At 38.6% G+C, this 20,056-nt stretch overlaps 1 protein-coding gene across 5 annotated transcripts in view; it reads right to left on the bottom strand.

The window, feature by feature from the left end:
- Positions 1–646: 646 nt before the first annotated feature.
- zfyve9a (zinc finger, FYVE domain containing 9a) overlaps positions 647–20,056 on the bottom strand; it is a 48,398-nt gene continuing 28,988 nt past the window's right edge. For all 5 annotated transcript variants that reach the window (XM_088346046.1, XM_088346054.1, XM_088346058.1 and 2 more), the window contains 3 exons: positions 19,558–19,663; positions 18,311–18,487; positions 647–2,425 (listed from right to left, as the gene is read on the bottom strand). In XM_088346046.1, coding sequence (XP_088202172.1) covers positions 2,261–2,425; positions 18,311–18,487; positions 19,558–19,663 — 448 coding nt within the window. In that variant the 3' untranslated portion in view covers positions 647–2,260. The remainder of the gene's footprint in view (positions 2,426–18,310; positions 18,488–19,557; positions 19,664–20,056) is intronic.

Genomic DNA, 20,056 nt, shown 5'->3' with positions numbered 1-20,056 from the left:
AAAACAAAATAAAGAAATGTAGGAAAAAAGTAAATAGAGAACAAAAAGAAAAAAGTAACGGCTCGGAAAAAATAAACACAATGAGATTTTTTTAAAGGAATTTTTAAAAAAGTGGGAAAAAAAACACAGAAAAAAGAAGAAAAAGTTTGTGTTGCATTTAAATAATTTCCAATTATACCAAGTCAATCTTGTTGCCAACATTGTACTTTCACTAAAAAATGTGATTAAATACAGTTGTGTATCGTGCAACCGACTAAATAAGCCCCCAAAAATGTTAGTATTATGCAACAGAAGATACCAGGAAAAAACAGAAATGGAAATCTTGTGAAAGAATTGTAAAAACAAATGACGTTTGTAGGCCGTACAACCTTTGCAATCGTACATGAGTCAATTCATTCAAAAGTGAAAAAGATTTTTGCATTGCCAGAAACTCAGCAAAATGTAACTTTATGTCAAGTTTTGGACATGTTTGATAACGATTTAGTTGCCACACTTGGGATTATGGTTGCTCACTGTTGTTTTGAAGCGTTGCTCACCGACTTTGTGTGAACGCTCAGACCCGTGGAAAATTAGAGGGAACATTGTTGTCGACCCAGTTTTAGGGTAGGTCACTTAAAAAAATGGGGAAAATGATTCACATTTTGATTTCAACATTTATTTAACAAACTACACCATTTGTGGTTTATATATTGTGAAGGGAAGGGGATCATGTAGGTTTTTTTTACAGAAACTAAAGAAATACTGTAAGTATGTATGGCATAGAAAAATAGTTTTGGAACATAATGCAACCCGGATTGTTTCAGACGGAGAGCATGCAAAGATACTGGCAGGGAAATGCTACATGCTAATGCTAACATGTGGTAAATTGAATGGACCTTCATGCAATTTAATTCCCAATTACGTAAACCCCCGGGATATGGCAACGCCACCTTACGCCATTTTCACATTTTGGCGTGGAAAAGGATCTTTCAGCCCCTTTACACAGGGGTTTCCCCACCATACAACATCAACTACAAACTATTTGGTGTGCCCAAAAACTTTGCTGTGGTAATCCATATGATGAGTTACATCTCTAAGATGCCTGTCTCCAATTGGTTGACATCATATGGATTCTGGCCATTTATTAGTTTGCATCACAGCATCATGAACACTGATTTGCTATTGGCTGAATTACCTCCCACAATGCTTTTCCATCTCTTTTCAGTTCAGAATTTCATGTGATTTGTAAAGACTCGGGAACACAAATTTTGTATATTTTGTACAGTATTTATTAGCTATGGGTCCCAAACCTTGCAGTGATGCTGGAGAGAGAAGCAAAACAGGATAACCATTGAAACAAAGCTTGTGATTAGCAACAAAAATACAAACAGGCCAGACAGGACCATTATTAACAATAAAAAGGTGATTAAAACAAGGAAATATAATGGCATGATAATTCTGGCATGTAGTTTAAAATCCGTTTAATTTTTACTCCGTCTCCTACCTCTAGCCATTCACCTTCTACTCCACTCCCGACAGCTCAGCTTGCTTCACACCAAAATCTAAATAAAACTTAGTTCTTCCCTTTACACATATATTCATTTTATCACATACAAGTTTATTGCACATAAGTATTACTTTATACACTTTTGTCATCATAATGTTTTTTTCAGTGGTACCGGGTTTTTAGAAGGCATTAGCTACTTACCATACGTTTCTATCCCCTGCTATACGGCAAATTTGCTTTGCGATCCCCACCTCAAGAGGATTCATGTCATATCCCGGGGATTTACTGTACATCCAATGTAAGCACCTGGAAATGATGGTGGGTAGAAAATCTGATAGTTTGTTAAAAAAGAAAATATGGGCAAAAATGAAAATGTGTGGACTGTACAGAAAGAGAATACATTCAGAGGGCCTTCCAGCCACGTCCATTTGGCGGCGGGAACAAACTTGCTGTGCAGTTTTTGTCTTTCGTTCTTCGTTTCATTTCATTTCATTTCGTTCTTAACAAATCCTCCCCGGAGATGGCTTAGAATCCAGTGCACTGATTCTGCATTTTATTTCACTTTGTATTTATATATATATCACTCTCTACACACACGCCTGTATGTATATATATCATTTGTTATTTTACATCTTTGTGATGAGGACGACATCATCAGCGTCGTCTTGCGTAATCTCTGGAGGCGCCAAACGAACGTCCAGTCAAAGCTTTAGCAATGAAAACAGAAAAGAGGCACAGGGCAGCAAGTGCAATGGTAAAAAGGAGAACGAGTTTTCATGAGGATATGATCTCCAGGATGTAAAAGACGAGCTCCATGACGACGGGGCCCTCGCTGAGCTGGTAGGAGCCGGCGTGGATGACGGGGATCAGAGCACTGTCCAGCTGGCTCAGGTAGGTAGCGGGGAGGAGATGACCATTGCTACCGGCCAGGTAGCCAACCTGGGAGGGAAAAGGAGAAAATTGCCTTATTCGGAGCTGAATAACATTGTGTGTTAATGTTCTAGGTCATTACCAGCTTTTAATTTTTAGAATTCAGGTCAAAATGGTCTGAGTCACCTGCTAAAACATCTGTCTTGTACAAGGGTACAGAGTGAATTACATCTATTAATTATTATTCCTTCTTTCCTCTGAGTTTCTCTTCCTGCTTTGTTCTTCCTCATCTCTCATCTCATTAGCTGCACCGCTTATCCTCAGTAGGGTCGCGGGGGTGCTGGAGCCCATCCCAGCAATCATCGGGCAGTGGGCAGGGGACACCCTGAACTGGTTGCCAGCCAATCGCAGGGCACACGGGGACAGACAACTCACTCGGTCATTCGCACCTAGGGACAATTTGGACCAGTCAATTTTGTTCTTCCTTTCTTCTGTTATTTCCTTTTTCCCCTTCTTCCTTTTACTTCTTTTGTTACGTTTTTTTCTGGTATCTCAGGAACCGTACTCTAGTGGTTTGGGTCTCAAAAAGGACGCAATGTGTTAACGGCGGCAATATGACCTCTGAACATTTGGATGTCACCGGCAATGTTCCCTCTAATTTTCCGCGGGTCTCACAAAGTCGGTAAGCAAGGCTTGAAACAACAGTGAGCAACAGCAATCCCAAGTGTTTCTTTTTCTTTTTTTCTGAATTTTTCCTTTTTTCTCTTACTTTTCTTTTTTTTTTTCTCAGCTTTTCACCACTTTTCCATTTTGGTATTTTCTTTTTTGTTCTATTACCCCTTCTTTTTAAGTCATTTTGTGCATAATTTTACATAATATTTGGTCATATAGGGATGAAAGAAGCAAAAACAACCTGAAGAGCCGTTTAGGACCCAAAAGAGCCGGTTCCTTTTAGTGAGCTGAGCCGAAGAAGCCGGTTCTCTAAAAACTCTACTGACTTTATTTAACTTCGTTCTACTTCGACCTTGACTTCCGAAATACCGCATTTAGAACACAACGTCAGGGGAACCCGTGTATTTTTACCTTCATGCACTGTAACTTTGACTTAATGTGCTTCTTAATTAGCAATTTCGAGCCCTGATTTTTGTGAGCTGGCTAGATTTTCTTGTACGCGGAAAAGCTCTGGGTAGTGCGCAATTGCGCACACACGCAGCTTAGAAGGAACATTGCACTGGAGATTTTCTTGTGGGCTGAGAATGTGCAGGCAGTGCGCGATTGCGACGCGCGCAACATAGAGGGAACATTGGTCACCGGTGTCATTCCACAGGGCTCTGTAATTGGCCCCCTTCTTTTTAGTATTTATATGCTTCCGCTTGGTGATGTTGTCTCCAGGTATAAAAGCAGTTTCCATTACAATGCAGATGCCACTGGAGGCAACCGCTCCGTTAAATTGAGGAAATTAAGAGGATTGCCTTACTGAGATACAAAGATGGATATTGCTTAATTTTTGGACGCCTCAACCCAGAAATAAACAATAAGTTCATTTTTAGTCCAGCTCATTGTCTTGACTTGTTCTCGAACACTGCTCCGAAACCTGACAAAGGTAATATCACACAGTGACTCAATCGAAATTCTAGGTATCATATTTGATTCCTAATCTGTTGTTTTAGTTACATGTGACAAATATTACCAGGAAAAACTTTATTCTACCTTTGTAATATTGCAAAGATTTGCCCGATGCTGTCGCAATCAGATACTGATATTATAATTTATGTGTCTATTACTATTACTTGAGTACTATTACTTGGGTAAAAATGACGGTAATGTGTAGCTAACATTTTCAGTTCCCATTACGATTTACTAATGGGAAACGTTACCGTAAATTTTTTTAAGGCCTATAATAAATGTCCATAATTGATATATAATTCTTGCACTAATACACAATTTATAGTGCCCCTGCATACGTGTAGCGTGCAACAAACCATTTGCAAAAAAAAATCAGTTAAGCTAGTCATTGCCACATATCACTTTACATATGAGTAGAAAGCACCGACTCTCCCATAGTGAAGAGTTGCATCTCTTTTTTGCTCACTTGGCAGCATGATGTGTGTGGAGTTGTACCACGTTTTAAGCATAGTTTACATTATTCGTTTTTAATTTATTCTTCATTCGTACTGTAACCTGGCATCTCTATCTGATGCGATGACGCTTGGCATGACAAACAAGTATTGCAGCTGCAGTGTGAGCGTCATTTTTAAGCCGACCAATAATTTTTTCTTCTTCTTTATTTACCGTGTGATCTGTGGAGTCAAACTGGCGAGAAACATGGCAAAGATTTCGACCAATTACAAGCATTTCACTCAAAATTCAGGAATTTTCCTTGAACTTGAAAACCCATCAAAGGTCAAGCATTTTCCCAGATTTCAAGCACCGGTGCGAACCCTATGTGTTGTTATTACATCAAAACCTCGTTTTAATTCTTAGGAGGGTTGAATCCCAAATTCTTCACAAAGAAATGCTGGTGAATGTCTAATTCCGTTTCAAATTATTCAAGAGAAAATGCCCATTTCTTCTCAGGTTTTAAACTTTATATTATTGTTGGAGAGTAAGAAGGATGGGGAAAGAAAGGTTCTCAGAAATTGTAAATTACTGTATATATCGTGATTCAAATAATGTAATCGTTTTTGAATGGATTGACAAATGACTGTTAAAATAATGTAAGATATGATCATTTTTTTATATGATTAATAGAAGCATCCAGTTATTTAGGGAATGTGTTATTTATAAGAATTTGGCTTCAACCTTTCATCCTTTTTTTCTTTTCTGGTAATTTTGTGATTTGACATTTCTTTCAAAGTGACTGGAAAGAAAAATAAACAATACAAAAAAATAGAAAATAGGTACACATCAGTCAAAGGCTCAAATTTTAGAAGAATTGAAAATGTATTTAAAGACACTGATCGTGTCGATGATTTTTAGATCAAATTTCCTAGAAGATCACAATGACCCATTACTTGTGAGCTATTTTCAAAACTGGTCAATGGATTACCCAACTGTTTTAAGTGGGCCATCTAGGGCCTGTGTTGGTGACCGATGGTGTTGTGGCAAATACACTTGCAAATGTAGAATGGATTTGCATACATGTAGAAATTTAGAAAGACTTGCTTACGTTTGTGGGAAAAGGTCGGGTAGACATCCTTGAAGATACTCTTGGCAGACATTAAGTTTCCTTGAAGATAGCGTGCAAGGGACGGGACGCTCTGTACTTGATACGTGATACAGGACCGCCTTTTGGGGTGTACTCAATCGAAGCCTAATCGTCACTACCAGCTTTAAATACATTGTCATGTTCCTAGCTCTGTGAGATCTTTATTGACGCATCAATAAAGTGACATCTCCCTCCGTAACGAGGCTGGCTCTCTGTCTATGTCTTTTATCCACTTATGAGAAGACTTTCTCTCGATTATCGGACCTCCAATTTCTACAACATTTGGCGCCGCAACGTGGATTGGCACTAATTAAATAAACAGAAAAGGGAAAAGACTTCTCAGTGGAACGGTCTCGAATGAGCGGTTGAGGTAAGGATAGTTTTTTTTCTCTCCTTGTTTCAATTTGCTTGTCGAGATTCGTGGGTGGACAGGAGCCTGTGGCGTCGGAGCTAAATTATGCGTGCACGTGGGATTTTCCGTCTATAATCAGGCCCAAGTTCGGACGGATGAGATATGTAAACTGAGTTGAGATTTATTTTTTTTGTTTTGTCCCGGGAGTTCGGTGCTCAAAGAATCCTGTTTGTTTTGGGACGTAGGCTGCTTGAAAAAGGAAAAAGGCTAATTTTACCTGGATAAAATGGTGCAGCGGCGTCGGTATTTGTATATTTATGATTGTCTTGAGATCTGTGTAAAGCTGTGATAAGACGTCGTCATTTGCTAAAGTGACAGTTCGAGAGTAGACGATCTATGTATGGTTAATACGGGGCATGTTTTATGTGTTTCCCTAGTCGATTGATGATTTGGGAGGGAAATGTAACCTTGCACTTAAGAAAAAGTGTGGTGCATGGAACCTCGCCATTTTCTACAATCTAAAAGGTTATACCGGCGTTAGAAAAATGAGCAGTAATCAGATGTTGTATTATTAAGATATATTCGCATAGAAACAAGCGATACAAAGAATGTGTGAGAATTGCTGACATGTTTTCAGTCTGGGAGATGTCTCATTCGGAAATGTTGGTGTGTGTGCCAGCTGGCGTTAATTGTGCGTGTGTCTCTCTGTCTGTGGATGTGTGTTCTGTTCGGTTCGGTTTCTCCCCCGCCCGCCTGAGTGAATGTGCGCGGGTGATTTATACTTAACTGTTTTTTGTTTTTTTGTTTTGTTTGGCGTTGGGAGAGGAGTTAAGGAAGCATGGATGAATGATGGAGTGACTGCTTATTCTACATTTTACGGTCCTGTATGTGCGTTAAAGTGTCTTGCTTTTTGTGGGTTGTTCTCGCACACAAAGCTCACCCCCACCACTCTCCGTCTTTCCCCCGTCTTTCGCTCTGTGTGAGTTGAGCTCAACCGTGTGTATTCCCGCCCCACCCCCGTCTTTCCCCCGTCTTTCGCTCCTTTGCTGTATGGAAAATAAAAAAAAAGTGGAGGGAGTACTTAATTCGTCAAGTGCTCCGTTTGCGTGTGGCCTTTTGATTTGTGGGATCTTGTTCCGATAAACGTGATAAGTATAGTTTGGGTAAATTGAGGAAACAATTTGGCAAGCATTTTCAAAAGACAATGAGGGGCAGATTACTCGATCTTGAGGAAGACCATGACAAATTTAAGAATTTAATTGCTTAGGTGATCTCTTCATGGTCATTTAACCTAGACTAAACATCCGAGTTTGTAAACATAACCGATTTAACAGGATTCAGAAGTCAGACGGACTGTTGAAAAGGGCTGAAGATGGCAAAAAACAAACAAAGACGTTCACTCATCCGTTGTCTGCGCCGCTTGTCTACAGCAGGGTCGTGGGGACACTGGAGCACATCCAGGCTGTCCTCAAACAGTGAGCAGGTGGCAATCTGAACTGATTGCAGCCAGTTTCGAGGAGAAAGAGGTAGACAACTGGGCACCAAGGTCAGTGTGGCACTGATAAAGCTCATGGCACATTCCTGCAGCGGATTGCGAGTGGAACGTCACGATGGACTGAGCCAGACGGCCAAGGCCGTCGACGAGGCGGTGATAACGAACAACACGAGTCTGCATTGAATCACGCTAGAATCTTGTTGATTGACGTAGTGTTTACAAATCTGAGGAATATTGATATGTTTGGATTGTGAATTATTTTATTTTTAACACAGAAATACTGCTAAAATTGTATTTTGAATCTGCTTTCCAGGAAAACGGTGATGTGTCTCCAGATGCAGGAGCATCAGGAGGATTATTAAGGAGAATAGGTAACAGGGGAATACCGTTGACTTTATATCAGATACAGGCCACGGTAGACGGAGAGAATAATAATAATAGGAGTAATAGGAATAATAGGAGCAGTGCCATCAAAAGATCTAGGTGCGGGAACAGTAATTAGGTTTTTGATTAGAGAAGTTATTCCGCGATTTGGCATACCGTCAGAAATAAGCTCGGATAACATTTGTTCAAAAGGTCGTGAAGGGCATCTTACAAAAACTACACATTAAACAACGGTTCGGTGAGGTTTATCAACAAAGTCAAGGGATGGTGGAAAAGAGTAAATGGAATATTAAAATCAAAGATAAACAAGATCTTTGTGAGTACTAGGCTCGACTGAGGGGATGCGCTACAGTTAGCACTGATGAGTTATCGCATGCAAACTCATTGGATCACGCATTTAACACCGCATGAAATGCTAACAGGCAGACCAGCGCCGCATCTGGGAGGTCCCTATAAGGGGCCGCCACTTGAGCAACTACAAACTGAACTGAGAGACTGTATGAGACAATTGACGGCTGTCATCTACTGGCTGGTTAAGAGACAAGAGTCCAGGGTCGAACAACCATTTGAAAAGACGTCCCAGGGGATCTCGTCTACATTTGGGTTTCAACGAAAGTGGAACCATCCGAGGCGTGAGGGACCGTACACCGTCGTGAGGGCAACGCTGGCCGCAGTCCAGGTCGAGGGCAGCTCAAAAGGGTACCATCTGAACCGCGGTACCACGGCTCACGCTGCCACCGTCAACGAGACCAAGCAAGATCAACAGGGCAGTAACGTTAAATTAGGAAAACAAGATGTGGATGACAAAGCTGTGTGTGATAATAAATTGTCTGATATGATTGTTACTAGGAGCAGAGCTCGAGAAATCGCAGCGGCGAATGGAAATTGTGGTTCCGAAAGTGCAACCGGAGATCCAAAAAGCGACGCTGCAGTTGCAGACCATGACGCATCCTAGAGACAGCGGCCCGGTTAAGTGTGACACTACTGTATAACATGCCAAAACAGTTGAGGATTTGGAAAGTACAAGTACATTTTACCTCATGAAGGGCTCACTGGCCCTGAGGTATGGAAGCTCGAAAGTACCAAAATCAAAAATATTACAGGAAAAGAGAAAAAATGTGAGATATGACGAAAATGTGTAAAATATAATGTTTAAAATATGGTGCCATAAGAAACATGCACTCGAAATCTTTTAAAGGGACAGTGTGTATACATTGACCCCAAGATGTCTTTGCATTGTGGAGTGCAACCGAAATAAAAGTGCTGAACAGGATAAATAAGGAGAGTCACAGTGCCCAAAGAAGCACTATTTTCTTCTAATTATTACTCTAGTTTACAGTCACGTAGTCACACCAGCAGTCCCTGCTTTGGATGCAAATTGCTAAAAATACTTTATAAGAAAGCTAATTAAACGATTTAGGTTCACTATCAAGACATTTCTAATAAAAACTCGCAGGAAAAAACCTTAACCGAGAACGAACGTTTTATCCAGAAGCTGTAGCAAAGAAACTCAAACGTTTTGATTGGGTAAGTGTTAGGAACTATAAACAGGACATGCGCATTTTGCTCCATTGCCCAGCGCCTGTGCTAAAAGTAAATAATAATAATAATAATAAAAATACGTAAGTATCTTCAGTTGTAGGGATTTTTAACATTTTCATTTTGGGACAGAGTGGCAGACAAAATGAGCATCAGCACTCATAAGTGACGGCGGGAGAGAGTCGAATTTTAAGTCGCTCGACACTCAAAACGTCACACAGTGAAAATTAAAATCGCTGAATGAAAGTACCGTAAAAATACTACGACAGTAATACGGTAATAGAGAAATGCCCCTAGAGCAAGGGTGTCAAAGTCATTTGAACTCGGGGGCCACACGATAGAACAAACATTCTGTCGGGGGCCTGACTGGTAGATTCAAGAGAAAGAGAAAGAGGGAGAAATAAAAGAGAAAGAGGGAAGGAAAAGGAGAGAGGGAGAGAGCATGAGAGACAAAAGGGATAAAAAGTCATGAGAGAGGGGGAAAAGTAAGTAATCAAAAGAGAAATAGAAAGACAGAAGGAGAGAAAAGGAAGAGTGAAGGGTAGGAAGAAAGAGAAAAGAGAGAAAAGGAAAAAATGAAGGTAGAGCAAAAGAACTGGAAAAGAGAGAGAGAAAGCGAAAGAAATACAGAACAGTGTCTTTGTTCAAGGCACCTGGGTTTCATATTTCAACCTGCAGCCTCTTTGACACCTGTGCCCTAGAGGTATACTAAACAATATCACAAAACTAACGATTCAATATAGTACTCTAAAACAAAGACATAGTACGCTACATCAATTAAAAATAAATAAAAAAATAAATAACTACAGAACTAAATACCAAGTTAAGTGCAAAAAGGGCATTTATGAGCTGGCTCTCTTCAATAAATTGAGAAAAAAGCAGTTTTGTCTAATGAAAAAGACTGACTTAACCAATTACCAACAACAATGACGTAATCTCGAAGCGACGAGATCTCATTAGCTAAGATCGGCGTGCAGAAAAATAAAATCTCATACAGCGAAACCAAAGTAACGATGATGTAATGCGTTGAATCATTGTTAAAGAGGAATTAAATGATGATGACAATTTAAAGGAAAAGTTTGCGTCCCCAGCATGAATGATGCATCTGGGACACAGGTACATGGTGAAATGAAAACACTGAGTATAATACAAGATAATTATACAGAATAGTTTAAAAAGAAAGAATGTTTAAATAACAGAACTAATCATCTCTCGTTGAATATGCGAATGGCAAAAGGGTAAGAATTTTTAAGACGTGTAGTTATGCTCCTAATAAAGCAAGGGCGAGTAAAACAAAGAAGACGACTGGAAACCGTCCGTAATTTCAGTGTCCATCTTTTCATTGGTTGTAAATGGACGAATTCAAAAGAGGCGTAATACGTAAAAGGATTGTTTCCTTAAGTTTTCTCATATTCAATAATAGATTACTAGTGGTAAGAATGATTTCGAATTATCAAAAATTGAAAGAAGTTTGAAAATGACGACATATTATCACAGGGAAGAAAATTGGAGACTAGAAATCATTAATAACGTAGCTGAAGCTATTTCAGTCACTGAATGAAATATTTCTTTTAGAAAGAAAAGAAAAAGAAAAACAAAGGGAACTAAGACAATTGCGTAAAAACGAAGATTGTTGCGCGGAATAAAAGATTATGATAATAATATAAAATAAATACGAGTCAAAAAGATAATTCATGAGTGACAAGTAGGTATTGCTTTATATCGAATCAACAATAAGAGATTATGATTACAGAGGGATGAAAAGACAATTAGAAATTTTTGACATTGAGTTCGAGTTGGCAGTTTTTTTAGGACAATTGAGTCCACACTGATTTTTTTAGAATGAGCGTTACGTTCGACAAATGATTAATAAATGTGAAACAATAGCTGACTTATGGTTTGGTTAAGTTAAAATGAAACATTGTCTATGGAAAAGAGCATTTTTGTTTTAGAAGACAATGAGAATAAGATTGATCAATCCTGGAAAGGATTAAAGGAATTCAAAATAACGGATTAGTGGATTTAGAGACAACCATACAAGACGATTTTGGTGATTTAGAAATATAACTGCATGGGAAATGAATGGAAATGAATTAAACTAAGATAATTAATGTCTACTAGTACTTAAATTTAGAGAAAAATTTAGAAATTGAATAAACTGGCTAATTTACTAAAACATCTCAGTACGTAAGCACGATGAGACTTAACGAGACTCTAAGTGCCCCTGAATTACACAAAAAAGTTAACCTAGTATATTGTTTTGCTTTAATTCCGAAAGGAAAGGAAAAAGAAACACTAAGACAAACATACAACATAAGTTATTTAAATAAGGATAATTTGCTGAAAATTGGGTATGAAAAACTTGAGACAAAAGTATGAAAAACAGCACATTAGGTAGTGTTTTTGGAGTTCCCCAGGGTCTTGAAAAGCACTATATAAATCCAGACCATTTATGATGGAATGGAATATGCCTTTACGGACATAGTTACAAAACGGGTTCACATATTGTAACTGACAATTAAATTTGGCATGACACTCCATCTTCAGAGTTAGGTAAAGGTTCGGAAAAGATAAGGTTATAGTTATAATTAATACAATATTTACACAAGAATGTGCATTTAAAATGTTACATACAGTTGAGGTTTGTGTAAATGTGCATTTGGTGAAAAATAGTCATTGTAGTGAAAAAAAAAAAAAAGTTGTCAGCATTGTGCAAAACATATAACAGTATTTTTATGGATAAGCTATGAAAATAAAAGGAAATTATTGAAAGGATCAATATCTAATTGAGGGCATATAAACATAGACATAACATGTTGTTTTGCTTTAGAATAAGAAGATACGTACCACGCAATACATAAAATTTTATTATAGAAAAAGATGCTGAGCACAGGGGTGAACGAATTAATCAGATGGATAGATAGATAGATACTTTACTCATCCCCTGAGGGAAATTCACATTTCCAGCAGCATCCCTGAGCTGAGAACAATACAATAATAAAGCCAAAAGAATACAATATACAAATACCCAGTGTGACGTGCAAATGCCCACTTTAGCATGTTATATAGGGTAACTAAATAGTGCTACACAGAATACATATTGCAGTAAGATTCGGTAATGTCCAATGTAGGTGGTGTTGTTTAGTGTACGTATTATAGAAAGTAGTCCAAGTGTTGCAAGGCACTATAAAGTAAGCAAAAATAAGTAAACAAATAAATAAATCACAAAAGTAGCGAAAATAACACGGGAGCTGCTGGAGTGGCTGCCATTCGTGACGGCGCCGGAAGTAACATTATCAAATACATTTTTCCACAATTGGGTCAGAATTAAACCTCTAGGGTTTAATCCAGCCATTCATGTGCAGTAAACCAAAGGAGAACAAGAAATGGGATGGTAAAGTATTACAATAATGTAAATCCTACTACAGAAATTCTATGAAGTTACTAGAAAACGGAATATAGAGCTTGAAAACGGGACATAGTATATGGTACGGCTATAATTCTAAAAAGACCAACTACAGAAATTCTGCAAGAATACTGCTACAAAACTACAACAGCATTAATACTAGCGCTACTAAAAAAAAAAAAAAAAAAATCCTTCAAAAATACTACAACAGACTTCGAAAATATTACAGAATCTTATTTAATCTTATTTTGTAAATATTATAAGATACTACTGCAGAAATGGTTGAATTAAGTGCAGAGCGGATCAGAACTCAATCGCTTAACGACCGGTTACTTCTATTCAGCAAAATTGTCCAACGCTTAGGGAATAAACAAAACAGCAACTGGCTTACAGGCAAACAGGAACTCAGACTAGGAATACTCATAAAACAGGCTTTTACTCAGAACGGGCAAGCCCTTACGAAGGACACACGCAAATTAGACGGTCGCCACGGCGACCATGCTGGACATGACAGAAATACTACATACGTGCACAACTACAATAACACAGTTGTACCTCTACGTATAAGTTTAATTGGTTCTAGCAGTAAATATGGAATGATGAAACTATTGTAAATCGAAACACATTATCAATTTGAATCAATTGGATTGAAACGGGATTAGTCCGTTCCGAAAGCAAGCGAACCTTGTTGAATCAACTGCAATTGCCCTGAAGGTATGCTGGTGTTCAGTAGGGGTTCATACATATACACAAAATAGATAAACATGAAATAAATACAATGAAATATAACATCATAACTGTAAATGAGAAAAACTGGGTGTGTCCCCAGGCTCGTGACGCCAAAAGTTTGCCCACCCTTGACTTAGAACCATTGTTTTTGGGACGATGGACTGGTGGTTAATTGCGCTTTTAATGACGGATTTCTTTTTAGGTTCTTTTTAAGAAGCAGAATGTTGGAAAAAAAATTTTGAGCTGATTGTAGGCGATGATGAAATAGGTCGATAAATTCTCTATAGAGCGTGACGTCTCGTTTGGTTTCATGTTATAGTCATCATAGTTCCATTCCACTCCATTTAGTTATTAGTATCGATACGACGACACACACACACGCACACTGCTGTCGTCTTAATAAAACTGAATCGTCTCTGCACCGCACAACACAGTGGCCACGATCACACTCTCAGTCCACTCTTGGCGCCCATACTCAGTCATCCCTCTCCTCAGAGCGCCCTAAACCTTGCTTCCTTGATTGAGTAGAAGGACGTGTATAAATAGTGCAATTGCGATAGAAGACAAGTTTGAATTACTGAAATTCCGAGTATTGTGGGATGAGTCAGACGAAAGAGAGACATAGATTGTGAACTTAGGTTTTAACTCAGGGGGGAAGTTGAGACATTCCGTAAAAATAAGTTAAAACCTAGTTTTTTCCGGAATTGATGAAAAATTGTCTTCTGAATAAGCTCTCCATATAACTGTTTTTTGAGATTCAAATTACGAAATTTGGACGGATAGAAAAATATTACACAGAAGAAATGTTGTAATATTACAAAATTTACAGTGTTTGTCAAATTGATTAACAAAAATCAATTAAGATAACCATTCACCATTAGCAAATCGCCCACATTGAGAACATTTTGGGATGGTATTTTTCGAACAGGGACCAGCTTCGTTCAAAACCATAACCCTAACTCGGTAGTTGTGTAGGCGCATGGCCTCAATGTGCACTGACTTAATTTGACTAATTAACTTAAATTTTTGTGGGCCCTCTGTCTTGTCATATGTTTTATGTTTGTTCAATGTTGTAAGTGTTTGTATTCTTTCCTGTATTCTTATCTTTCTTGTCTATATGGTTGTCCAGCGTTTAATCGGCCCACGTAACTGAAAGGATTAACAGAAAAATATCGAAGGAAAAGGAAAAAGGGAACAATACAGTACTCATTGAGACGAGAAAAACGTTTTTAAAAAGGTAGACGGTTTAAAATGTATTGTTTTAGATAGAACCGATAGCACGTCTCGTTAGGAATCGAAAACGTTCGTTTTTTTTTTTAGAAATCGTTTTGAAGCTAAGGGTGTGCAACATAACGTCCGAGAGCCTATGGAGTTCCCAGAAAAATAAATGTTTTTTCAGTTGGAAAACGATGAATTTAGAAGTGAAAAGTCTAGAAAAGTTTGTTTGGTTATTTTAGGTGCTTTAGATTAAGTTAATGCCAGAATAACACCAAGAAAGGATAGGATAATAACAAAAAGAAAAAAGTTAACCTATTCCGGTTTTCAGTTCAAAATTGGAGAGTTAAGGAATGTGAAGACGAGGAAAAATCCAATTGAGTGTATTGGAATGGAGTAATTTGGGAATGAAAAGCATTGTTGTACGAGAATAGTGGAAAAGCGTGAGTAAATTCTTTCTTTTCATTGAATATGGAGGGAAAAATTCATTGAGTCGAATAAAAATGAGTAAGATGAATCATTGTAGATCAATGCACGTCGTTTTCACATTGAGTAGGTGAAGCTAAGATAGTAGATTGAATTGGTTTGGAAAAAATAAAATAAATAAATAAATAAATAAATAAGTGAGATGGTTATATGTCAATTTCCCATTAAACTAGTGGGCTAAAAAGCATGTGTTAGAGGGCGTAGGAGAAGGGAAAGGTATGTAGAAAATGGATTGTTGGCAGAGCAAGTAAGGAAGTTACAAATACAGAAAGATAAAAGTTAGTAAAAGAAGGTAAAAAGGGGAAAAGAAAGTAGGCGTTGAGGAAAAGAGAAGAGGGGGACATGCAAGTGACAAAGGGAAGGAATGTAAAGGGGAAAAGGTAATTGAATGAAATATTTTTGTTGACAATTGGCCGGAGTTAAAGAGCATATGTTCCGGATGGACGTGTATAGCTAGATACCATCGGACAGCCGAGAGGAATTCCAGAGGAATTTAAAGCTAGGGATGAAATTAAGTCTGGATTAGAATCGATATTTATCTGGATAACTCCGAAAAAGAACGCAGAATGGATTAATTACATTTATTGATTTATTACAACCAACGACGTTTTATTAATTACATTAACGAGGCCTTTAGTGCAGTAGGAAAGCCAGTAAAGGGGGCGTGTGTCATATGATAAAGGAGGAATGCTGTACTTATATACCTTTATACACAGCCGAAGCAGGAAGCTTCACAAAAGCACTGTCGAAGATTCGTGAGTTGAGCAATGAAGTGACAGTAAATACTGAAAAGAACAGTATCTCTTTTGATTGGTTCTCGTCTACATTTGGGTACTGGGGTAGTCTGTTAGCGAAAGGGGAAATTATTGTGCTAACTGTCGTAATAATTATGTGTTTGTTGTGTTTCTGTGCCATACCTATTCTTAAAAGAGGAATGCTTAAGACTTTTGGAGAACAAATGACAGTAGTGGCGATACTAGGGTGGCAGAAGCTCAATGAGCACAGTTAGTGATTAAATATCCAAGCCTATTCCTTAGTGAGGAAAAACAGACGACTCAACTAAATTCAACGCCTTGAATTTTATCTGGCAACGTTAATAGTCAGTCTACATTATAATAAAAAAATGGAGCATCTGCGGAAAGAGACACATATGATGATCTGGACTGAATACGATATCAATTAGCACTATTGTTAAACACGCAACACACTATATAGCACTAGGAATAACAGCAACGAAATATATTTCTGATTGTGATTCTTTTGTTGGTATGTCACACTGCCGGGGAGCAAGCTGCTGTCTGGGATGGTCAGGATGCATCGTCGCTTCCGGGTTTTTGGCTGCATGGAAACTGAGCGTGATGCCTGCTGGGATGAACACTCACTCCAACATCTGACTTCACGACACCCGTTGACGAATACGACAATGCATGGTCTTCAAATTGTTCACGGGGGTCAGGCCAAAGGCCAATGTGGATATCACTATCCTGTCATGCACTCATCTTGAAATGTATCGACGACTGTTACCAAAATTTGTTATCACTTATCAGTTCAATTATTCATTTACCTTTATCACGTACCGATCAACCGTCGACGGTCCGCGTGTATAATCCAGTGTGTACGGATAAAGATAAATGAAGGGGGGGTTAGTGCATGGGTCAGATGTTTGGAGTGTTGGGGGTTTTTGTAAATGAAACATGAACAATGAAAGTTAGAATGATCACAGCAGGCTGACCGCCAGAATTTTATTTTATTTTCGATTCGCGTAAACTCTGTCCGTGTATTGATATCTATGATTTGTAATACTTTGCCACTACTCTGTATTGATTTTCAATTTTAATTTCCATTCAAAATGGGAGTATAAACTCCCAAAAGGGGGGATAAGGTAACAGAAGAAAAAAAAAAAAAAAAAAAAAGGGGGGGATATGTTGTGGCAAATACACTTGCAAATGTAGAATGGATTTGCATACATGTAGAAATTTAGAAAGACTTGCTTACGTTTGTGGGAAAAGGTCGGGTAGACATCCTTGAAGATACTCTTGGCAGACATTAAGTTTCCTTGAAGATAGCGTGCAAGGGACGGGACGCTCTGTACTTGATACGTGATACAGGACCGCCTTTTGGGGTGTACTCAATCGAAGCCTAATCGTCACTACCAGCTTTAAATACATTGTCATGTTCCTAGCTCTGTGAGATCTTTATTGACGCATCAATAAAGTGACATCTCCCTCCGTAACGAGGCTGGCTCTCTGTCTATGTCTTTTATCCACTTATGAGAAGACTTTCTCTCGATTATCGGACCTCCAATTTCTACAACATTGGATGATGTGTTTTTTTTTTTTTTTGGTTTGATTGCCTATTAGATAGATAGATAGATAGATATTTATTCATCCCCGCAGGGAAATTCACATTTCCAGCAGCATCCCTTCGCTGAGAACAATACAATAATAAAGCAAAAGGAATACAATATACAAATACCCAATGTGACGTGCTAATACCCATTGTAGCGTGTTGTATAGAGTATTTAAATAGTGCTACATAAAATACACACTGCAATAAAAGTACGGTAATATGCAATGTAGGGGGTGTGGTTTAGTGCGGGCCTTTACTCCGCCGGGTGGAGTTAAAGAGCCTCATGGCATGAGGAAGAAAAGTTTTCTTCAGTCTGTCCGTGGTACAAGACAGTGACAGCAGTCTGTCGCTGAAGCTGCTCTTCTGTCTGGAGATAATGCTGTGTAGTGGATGTGATGAATTGTCCATGATTGACCGCAGCTTTTTCAGTGCCCGTCTCTCAGCTACTGTTGTCAGGCTGTTCAGCTCTGTGCCCACAACAGAGCTCGCTTTCCTCGCCAGTTTATTGAGACGACAGGCATCCTTCTTCATGACGCTATTATTTGATCGATTGCTGGTTGCTCAGAAGTGCGATGTCTCTAGTTCAAGGACACTTCCAAAAATTTATTTCAAACTTCAAGGTGGCACTTTTTTAAATTTAATTGTGCATTTGACACGTTTCAATGCCACCACACTCGTGATGTCATTTGTCACCTCTCTCCTCTTTGCATGCAGAGTTGGTTTTCACCTTATTGCATCCTGTTTCCAAGTTGTGTCAAAAATCTGAGCTTGTTATAGTTGAGCTCTCGTACCTGGTCCGAGTCCAGTGTAACGCGCAGCCCCAGTTTGGCCATCCCGTCCTCCTTGAGCAGCTTGAGGTGCGGGCAGAGCGCCATGCAGAATGCTCGCGCCACGTTCTCTGTCAGACGGCTGTGCTCGGCTGGGTCGCTCAGGCCGTTGGGCTGCTCCTCGCTCTGCAGGAAAAACACCTGCATGGAGAAAGAGCAGGTTGAAAACAAATTTAAGTAAAACCTGGCTTAAAATGTCCCTAGCTTATATATAGCTGATATTTGCACTGAATTTTCCAGATACTCTTTAAAAGCATTTTCTCCACCATATAACATTAAAAAAAAATAATTAGCAAGTTTCCTGCGTATGTGTACAGGTTACATGCCTCATACATCTCCAAGATGCCTGTCTGCTATTGGTCGATGTCATAAGATGATGGTCTGCTATTGGTTGGTGTCAAAGCATCATGAAGATGCCGATATGCCATCGCCTGAACCCTTTTCCACCATGCCTCTCTCTCACTTTATTCACTTCGTAAAGACTTTGCAATTCTGTGCGATATAATACAGTAAACCCTTGTTTATTGGGTTAGGTCAAAAAAACGTCATAGTTGGAATCCGTAAGGTACAAACCCTTTTAGTTCTCATACTATTAATTAGTCTTTTATGCAATGAAACCATAGAACCAACACTTTTTACAGGCTGAAACATTTGTTTAACAAATAAATTTACAGTACATGGTACCTGTAAACATCTATTTGATCATGTATTACCAATACCTAGTCTCTTGGGGAGTGTTTAAATAATCAGAATGCAGAACATAATGCATAATGAAAACCTGAAAAGAAACAAAACTGTGAAAGGTGAACGAAATTTGAGCGAGGGATTGCTGTACTATTACTTTTGTATTGTATTTATTTGCTATGGGTCCCAAGGCTTGGGGTGATGTTAAGCGATACACAAAAACATGATAATATTGGAAAAGAAGTTTGAGATAATCAAGAGATAAGAAGAAGGCACACGCAGCATTATCCTTGATAAGGAATACTTTGCATCCACTGTTCCAGTTCAAGACACATTGAACTAAGGAGAACAAAATCTCATTTTAACTTTAGATGTCTATTATTTTCTAATGTTATTTAACAATATACTGGGCCTCAGAACGCATTAGCAAATTAGGGTAGGTGCCCACCTCAGAATGGATTAATGTCGTATACCAGGGCTCTACTGTATTGTTTCTGTTTAAAGTATGAAGTGCAAGTTTGCAGTACCTCGGTCCAGCGTATGACTTTTCCGTTGGCTTTGAACTCTGAGCCGTGGAATACTTTCACGCTCGCGATGGACTCCATCGATTTGCCGTCGATGGGGCTGATGACACTGAAATGAAGTAATGTTGTCCTATTATGACATTACATACAGTTTTTAATGTAATGGTAAATTAAGAAGTTAAATGAAAAGTGAATCAGCAGCTGATACAGGATCATATTCTTCTGAAAATAAATGAGTAGCGTCCTGCCTTGACCTCTGTTCATGTCTTTTGCTCAACTACCATTTGTTTACCAACATATCTTAAGTCGTTTCCTGTCATGTTTTGTTCAGTTACAAGTAATGTTCCTGATTTACACTGCATGGTTTCAGCGTCATGGCACTCGCATTGTTCTGTCTACATGTGTGAATATTTCTTAAGTCAGCCTCTTGGGTGGTGTTGTAACTATGTGTAGTTGTTCTTACCATGTGCAGGTATGTTTCCCCTGCATCTCCTTTCTTTCA

This window comes from Urocampus carinirostris, chromosome 1 (genome assembly GCF_059441175.1).
Source record: "Urocampus carinirostris isolate Australia breed hairy pipefish chromosome 1, RoL_Ucar_1.0, whole genome shotgun sequence".
Taxonomy (NCBI): domain Eukaryota; kingdom Metazoa; phylum Chordata; class Actinopteri; order Syngnathiformes; family Syngnathidae; genus Urocampus; species Urocampus carinirostris.
Note: the sequence above shows the minus strand (reverse complement) of the source record. Positions and strands in the feature narration are given on the sequence as shown.